The sequence below is a fragment of the Triticum dicoccoides genome, chromosome 2A, assembly GCF_002162155.2.
Source record: "Triticum dicoccoides isolate Atlit2015 ecotype Zavitan chromosome 2A, WEW_v2.0, whole genome shotgun sequence".
Classification (NCBI taxonomy): Eukaryota; Viridiplantae; Streptophyta; class Magnoliopsida; order Poales; family Poaceae; genus Triticum; species Triticum dicoccoides.
In genome coordinates this window covers 82,428,030-82,435,973 of record NC_041382.1, presented here as the reverse complement: position 1 = coordinate 82,435,973, position 7,944 = coordinate 82,428,030, and the positions used below count along the sequence as shown (strand labels likewise).

Sequence of the window (7,944 nt, the reverse complement as noted above, 5' to 3'; positions counted from 1 at the left end):
GTGTTCAAACTTGTTTTGATCATAGTTTGAGTTTCATAGCTCCGATTCAATTGATTCTTTTTGCAAATCGAAGCTTTTCAGTTGAACTTCCAGTTTGGATCTTTTATCTTGAGTTTTACTCTTGCATCTTATGCTTGAGTGCTTATGTATGCTATTGTTTGTTCACGATAGAGTTTCCGGAGTGCGAAGCGTGCTACTACGAGTCACTAGGGTTTGCAGATCGTCAGCAAGGCAAGTAACACTTTGATCATACCCCTTTATTACCCAGCTTTTATGCATTAGTTTTAACCCTCAAACACTTCATGGTTAGGATTTGATAACATGTGGGTATCGGGAAGTAGTTGATGAGATAGAACCTATTGACTTGCATTCAAACCCTGGGTACTTACTACGTTATGCTTATACTGCCATGCTATGTTCGTAGACGTGGTTTGGTTTTGAGAGAATTCATGACAGATGTGAGAGATTATTGTTAACTAAGGTTTAACTTAAGGTGGCTACTTTAACACACATCTGGGTGGATTGGTTTGTGGGCACCTGGGGAACCCAGTGTTGTTCAAGAAGATCCCGGGGAACCCGTGTGATCATCCTATGGTTTGCCACCCAGGCTCAAAGGGATCATTATGTTATTCATGCTGGAAACTTCCATGTGCAGCCACAAGCCATTATAGGCTCTGGCATAGTTGAGTATGTTGTGTGATCTCTTACAGTGGTAGGCTAGTAGATGTAGGGAATGTAGGTGGTACTGTCTACCCGTCGTAATGAGCTAACGCTTTTGAAAGATTGTGTCTCGATCATCCGTTTCTCAAACATCATGTAGTGCGAGAAATCCAACAGAGGAGATCAAGTCTTGTGGGGAAAAGTGCGCAAACCTCTGTAGAGTGTATAAACTAGTCATGGTTAGCCGTGTCCCCGGTTATGGAAATTTTGAGTATTTGGTACTTGAATTATTATATTGATCTCATCACTTTACATAATCAATTTGATTGGGTTATTGATTATTAATTGGGATTGAGATGGGGTTACCATTTTCAATGTTTTCAACAAACTTTGTAGTTAAATAAACTATATTCCTTTGTTGTAGGGAGAAACTAGCTTTCTGCAAATGATAACCATAGAGTCTCCACCAGCCATATATGCATATAGTTATAGCTGTTTCATGTTCATTGCTCTATAGTGTTATTTTGCCAGCATATTCCATGTGCTGACCTACACAGGCTGCAACATATTATGTTGCAGAGTTTTCAGATGAAGAGTAAGGTGCGCTAGGTCGTTGTCGTGCACTCAGCTATGCCGTTGGAGTTGATGGAATCATTTACCTTCGAAGCTTCCGTTGTTATCGTATTTCCATATTATTATAATAAGTTCTCTTTTGAGACATTCGATGTAATAAGTGTGTGACTGAACTCTGTTATAAATCTTCGAGTATTGTGTGTGTCAGCATTACCGATCCATGGATGACACTTATATACAGAGATTTGACCGCCTGAGATCAGATTGCTACATTTATAAACATTTCAAGAAAAAAATTAGGGTGATGAGGTAAAAAAGGAAAAAAAATTAGTGAACACTGAAACTAAAAAAACATAAAAGAAATAACAGATGTGAGAGAAAAAAGTGATGCGCCCTCCATATTGGGCCTCCCTCACTGCTCAAAAATGGGTGACATGACCATAACACATGCTTTAGCCAATGAATAGGGTTCTTGATCATGCGAGCTCGCCAGGTATTTTATCGCTTCTAATTTTTCAAAGTGAGAACTTGGCTTTTCATCATGATATATAGGACAATTTCTTTTAGTTGCAGATTCTGAGAAACCGCTCAGGAATTAGTTGTGTGCAGAATCCATGAGAATGTGTAGTTTCTTTCCTTTCGGTTGATACATTCTTAAAATTTTGCTCGAGGTGTGTGTTAAAATGTCTATAATCCCACTAAATTGATTTGTGTGTTGATTAATTGATATGAGTTATTTCCCTTAACCTAAAGCCGGAGTTCGAGATCGGTAGAACATTACTTTTTTTGTCGGTCGGTAGAACATTACTTATAAGCATTTCAAAAGAATCACAAATTGCCATTGATTATTGTTCGATCAAACTCATGTCGGCAGTTAACGAGCATCTAAAGAACTCCATCATAAATATTATATAAAAATAAAGCATATGAAAGTTTCTCTTCAATAAATGTTAAATCATATTGGCGACATTAACTATTACGAGGATTAATAAATAGTCTTCTACTACCTCCATCTGAAAATAACTGACGTGGTTTGAACTAAAACCACGCTAGTTATTTCCGAACTGAGGGACCTTTATTTTCCGTAGTTGGCTACATTATGATCTTCCATGGTGTTGGAAAAGTATTCACTATGGGTGAGTGGGGGCTTGAACAAAGAGTCCATTACAAGCAGATCTAGAAAGTCAAGATTCCTTCAAAAATTCAAATTTTCAGGTGGCAATTATGCACTAGTTTTTATCTTGACAAGACAGAACTTGTGAAAATGTACGGTATATGGGATCCCATGTCTGTTCCTTTTGTGGTCAAATTAATACGACCCAACACTTGTTCTTCATTTGTTAATTGTGATTCTCATGTGGTTTGGGCCTTTGGGGGTGTGTTGGGATCAACAATGGGTATTCGATGCTATTCTTTTATATGTTTACCATTTTTGTTCTTTGTTGGGCTACCTAAATTGTGTACAATAGAGTGACTTCTGAGAATCTAGTGGTGCTTAGTCTCCTCGATATTGTGTTTACCCTTTGGTTTCTCTTGCTTTACTAGACATGCCTTCAGAAGGAGGAAGATGGGGAGCTGATACATGGTGGGACTATGTCTACGGACAACAAAGTTGATGATTAGCCTGGTTCTATGGTGTGAAGGATCTGATGTCAAGATCTTTTCTGCTCTCTTGTTACCTTTGGTTAGAATCTCATCCTTTGTTGTAAGCCTACAACAATCTTTCTTCATAGCTCAAAACTATTTTGGTTAGTTCTTATAATCTTTTTGCACCATAGTGGTTGCTCGAGAGCAAGCACTCAACATCAGGTTTCCTATTAGTCCTCCAAGCCGCCACCTTCATTCTCATCCCCTATATTGTTTTCTTAACGGGTTTATTTTTGTGGCATGGGGCCTTGCATGCTTTATCGCCTAACAATGCTTGATCCGAGGGTGATTTTTCACTAGGGGGTCTGCTCCAGGATCCATGGCAGAATAAGCTTCAGAGCACGTGCTTTCTCAACCATTCTCCTCCACGTGCAATGGTAGATATAGGCTTATGTTTTATGTGTTGATTTTTGTAGAGAACAATCAAGTAGAACCTAGACAGTTATTAGGCAACTATGCATCTAATTTTTTTACTTCATGAATAAAACTAGAGGAAGGAAAAATATGTGATGGTACAAGAGGAATCTATTTGCGGAGGAGAGCACACCATAGCATGCAAAGGTAGAAAAGGGGAAACATCCTCATCGAACACAACATCGCCAAATATATAGAAAAGGTCGATTGTGATATGTAGACATTCGAATCCAATATGTTGGGGAGTATATCAGAGAAAGGCACACTGCTTGGAATAAAACTCCAACTTGTGAGAATTAAATGAGCATAAGTTTGGCCACATGTGCACTTGAAATTTCTGAAGGATTAATAGTGGGGTTTTATTTTAAGAAGTTGATTGATACGTCTTCAACGTATCTATAATTTATGAACTATTCATACCATGTTTACGACAATTATATATGGTTTTGATATGATTTGAATGGAACTAACCCAGACTGACATTGTTTTCAGCAGAACTACCGTAGTGTTGTTTTTTGTGCAGAAATAAAAGTTCTCGGAATGGGCTGAAACTTTTTGGCAATTTTTTGGAACTAAAGAGAACCAGGAAGCTTCGGGGGAGCACCAGAAGACCCACAGGGGCCCCACGAGCCACCTGGGCGCGTCCACCCCTTGGGCGTACCCTGGTGCCTCGTGGCCCCCCTATGGCCCCTCTTGACGTGAGACCGACGCAAAAAATTCCTATATATAAAGAAACCCCCAGAAATAACCCTAGAACTTCGACTCTGCCACCATAAGTCTCTTTACCTCCATGATCTCATCTACAACCCTTTTTCGACACCCTGTCGAAGGGGGAAATCATCACCGGAGGCCATCTTCATCATCCTGATGGCCACCATAACGAGGATGGAGTAGTTCAACCTCTAGGCTGAGGGTATGTATATGTAGCTATGTGTTTGATCTCTCTCTCTATCGTGTCCTTGACTTGGCACGATTTTGATGTACCGCGAGCTTTGTTCATATAGTTGGATTATATGGTGTTTCTCCCTCTCTATCTTGTTGTGCTGAATTGAGTTATCTTTGAGGTTCCATTATTATCGGATTGAATACTTTTATGCATTTGAGAATACTTGATGTATGTCTTGCATATGAATACCCGTGGTGACAATGGGGTATTCTATTGAGTCACTTGATGTATGTTTTGGCACTCAACTCGCGGATTACCAATGTGACATTGGGGTAATGTATGCATAGGGGTTGATGCACGTTTTCGTCCTACTTTCTCCGGTAGAAATCTTGGGGCACTCTTTGAAGTTCTTTGTGTTGCATTGAATATTATGAATCTGAAGTTATTTGATGTGTATCGTATAATTGACTCACTGATACTTGTGGTGACATTGGAGTATCTAGGTGACATTAGAGTTGGTTGATGCGTGTCATATTGTGTCAATTTAGTACGAACTCTAGGGCTGTTCATGACACTTATAGGAATAGCTCAATAGATTGATCGGAATACATAACTTTGAGGTGGTTTCGTACCCTACAAACAATTTCATATTATTTTCTCCCTAGATAAGAACTTTGGAGTGATTCTTTGTCGCACGTTGAGGGATTGTTATATGATTTAATTATGTTAGCACTGTTGAGAGATTGCACTATTGAAAGCATGAACCCTATGCCTTGTTTCAAGCATTGCAATACCGTTTGTGCTCCATTTTATAACTTGCTACCTTGTTGTTTTTATATTTTCATTTTACAAAAACCTATATCTACTATCCATACTATACTTGTATCACCATCTCTTCGCTGAACTAGTGCACCTATACAATTTTCCATTGTATTGGGTGTGTTGGGGACACAAGAGTTTTCTTTTATTTGGTTGCAGGGTTGTTTGAGAGAGACCATCTTCATCCTATGCCTCCCACGGATTGATAAACCTTAGGTCATCCACTTGAGGGAAAATTGCGACCGTCCTACAAAACTCTACGCTTGGAGGTCCAACACGAGTCTACAAGAATAAGTTGTATAGTAGACATCACTGATCTACATGCTTTTCATAGGTGACCACCTTGATATGAAATTGATTAACGAGGTATGTTGTAGTTAAAAAGTTTTCATGCAAAAATTTGAGAGGCATGGATGCTTGTGCGACAGATCTAACCCTACCTAAACATTGTGTCTATTCTTTCTTTTTACTGAGCAATACTATCGGTGAGTATTGAGACATGAAACCTCGTGAGAAATGTCAATTTTATTAAAGAAATAGTTTAACTCATAATACTCACCAATCTAGTCGGTTTGCGTGGAAAAGATTTCATAACTGAATTGTCGCTCTATGAGAAACAGAAATTTGAGAATATAGAGAACACTTCAGACTTTTTTTAAGAAGACTATTCCATGCATACTTACTGTAGTCATCAATAACGCTCAAATAGTATGTGTGATGACCAATAACGGAAGAATGTGTTGGTCCCCTAACATCAGAAATGAAACAAACTTGGTGACGTGGACACACTTACATATTTAGGATAACCAAGATGACGACTCTTTGCTTTCTTACGAGCATACCGTGGCTCGCTATATGACTCACTTGACCATGGAAGCTTATTATTTTGAAGGACACAATTGTCCATATTGAAAAAGGATGATCTAAATGATGATGTCATTTTGTGGACGTAAGCTTGGACACATGTAGTCTTGTTTGGATGAAGAATATGACTATAGCTTGAGGGGCTACAAATCTCCTTCACATCTACTTCGTTGAATTACCCTCCTCGTGGCATGATCCTTGACAAAAAAGAAGGCAGGGTAAATTTTCATAATAGTTTATTATCAGTAGTTAGATGATGCACCTAAATGAGATTTTGAGTGTCATGTGGAGCATGGAGAATTAGGGTAAATGTACTAGTTCATATCAATGCTATATATGGTCATTGTTGAGCGAGCACACTTGTTGTTGGAGGCGTAGATGTCGTTGAAGCAGTACCAGCACTAGTGCATGACTGGAAGTGATTACTTACTTGGACTACATAACTAAGTCTGGAAGTAAGCATGCGTTGGTGAATACAATGACTACGTACCACTAGGTCATCAAGAAACGGTAGCCGTCCAACCTGCTGTATATATGGAATAACATTGGATACATGTGTTGCAAAAACTGGCAGAACTTATCCACACAGTGCATATGAATTGTGGTTTAATTGCTTGTATATCTTAGTAGATTTGTAATTTTTGGTAACCACCGCATCATGAGATAATTTTTGTAGTACCTTATTTATTGATACTTTCTTAACGCGGTGATGGGACGCTGTACATGTTTGAATACCAATCTAACTTTAGAAAACATTAAATGCACAATTAATTTTGCAATATGTAGCTAAAAAGCATATATACATGCATGTTCTATGACTTATTATACGATCACCGAATGGTTTCTTCACCCAAAAAAAAATTCTCGATCGACTCAGAGCAAATTTGCAATTATAAAGAAATTCTATAGTTTTAGGACGCATTAATGGGCTAGCTAGCACTACCATGCATATCTACGTAGAGAGTGAAAGGCTGTAAATGGATGCCAAAGTTAGAGATGATAACAGTGAAGGCCGGAAGGCTACAACATGCTCATCCTGGCCGATCCTCCCCTATAAATCCACGCCTTCTCCCTTGCTTTCAACTCGCCAAAAACTAGCGACTTCCCTTTTCCTCTGGTAGTTTTACCCTTTGACCGGCAATGGTTCGCAAGAAGGTGCCCCTCCGGTACATCGGCGAGGACTCCATCCGTCGCCGTACCTACGAGACGCGCCGCAACTACCTGATGAAGAAGGTGGGCGAGTTGGGCATCCTGTGCAACACCAAGGCCTGCGTGCTGGTGTATGACGAGGGCGCGTCGGAGCCGGATGTTTACCCGTCCCATGCTGAGGCGGTGGCTATGTTGAATCGATACAAGGCCATGCCGAACATGCCGCAGTTCAAGAAGACGACGAGCCAGGAGGAGTTCCTCACCAAGTGCCTCGCCAAGCTCCAGCATCAGGCCAACAAGCTCCAGAGCGAGCGTGAGGACCGCAACATCAGGGCCCTCCTGCACAAGGCCATGCTCGGTGGCAACCTCAGCGCCGAGGAGGTCGCCAGGGTTGGTTGTAAGCCGGGGGAGATCCACAAGAGCCTCGTCGAGCGCATCGCTAAAAGCAACTCGCAGCCGCCGGTCTTCCAGTCCCAAGCGCCATACATCACCGGCAGCGCCGACATGGGGCCTCCGCCGATGTATCAAGCGCCGCCGCAGCAGCAGGCGGGCGGGCAGCCACCGGTCTTCCAGCCCCAGGAGCCATACGTCGCCGGCAGCGCCGACATGGGGCCTCCACTGATGTATCAAGCGCCGCCGCCGCAGCAGGCGGGCGGGCAGCAACCGGTCTTCCAGCCCCAGGCGCCATACGCCGCTGGCAGCGCCGACATGGGGCCTCCGCCGATGTATCAAGCGCCGCCGCAGCAGCAGGCCGGCGGGCAGCCACCGGCCTTCCAGCCCCAGGCGCCATACGTCACCGGCAGCGTCGACATGGGGCATCCGCCGATGTATCAGGTGCCGCTACAGCAGCAGGAGGGCTGGCAGCCACCGGTCTTCCAGCGCCAGGCACCAAACGCCACCGCCAGCGTCGACATGGGGCCTCCGCCGATGTA

General features: G+C 42.0%; 1 protein-coding gene across 1 annotated transcript in view; it reads left to right on the top strand.

Moving 5' to 3' along the window:
- Window positions 1-7,003: 7,003 nt before the first annotated feature.
- The window catches only part of LOC119357656 (extensin-1-like), a 1,786-nt gene continuing 845 nt past the window's right edge, over window positions 7,004-7,944 (top strand). The window contains exon 1 of the mRNA XM_037624529.1: window positions 7,004-7,897. Coding sequence (XP_037480426.1) covers window positions 7,004-7,897 — 894 coding nt within the window. The remainder of the gene's footprint in view (window positions 7,898-7,944) is intronic.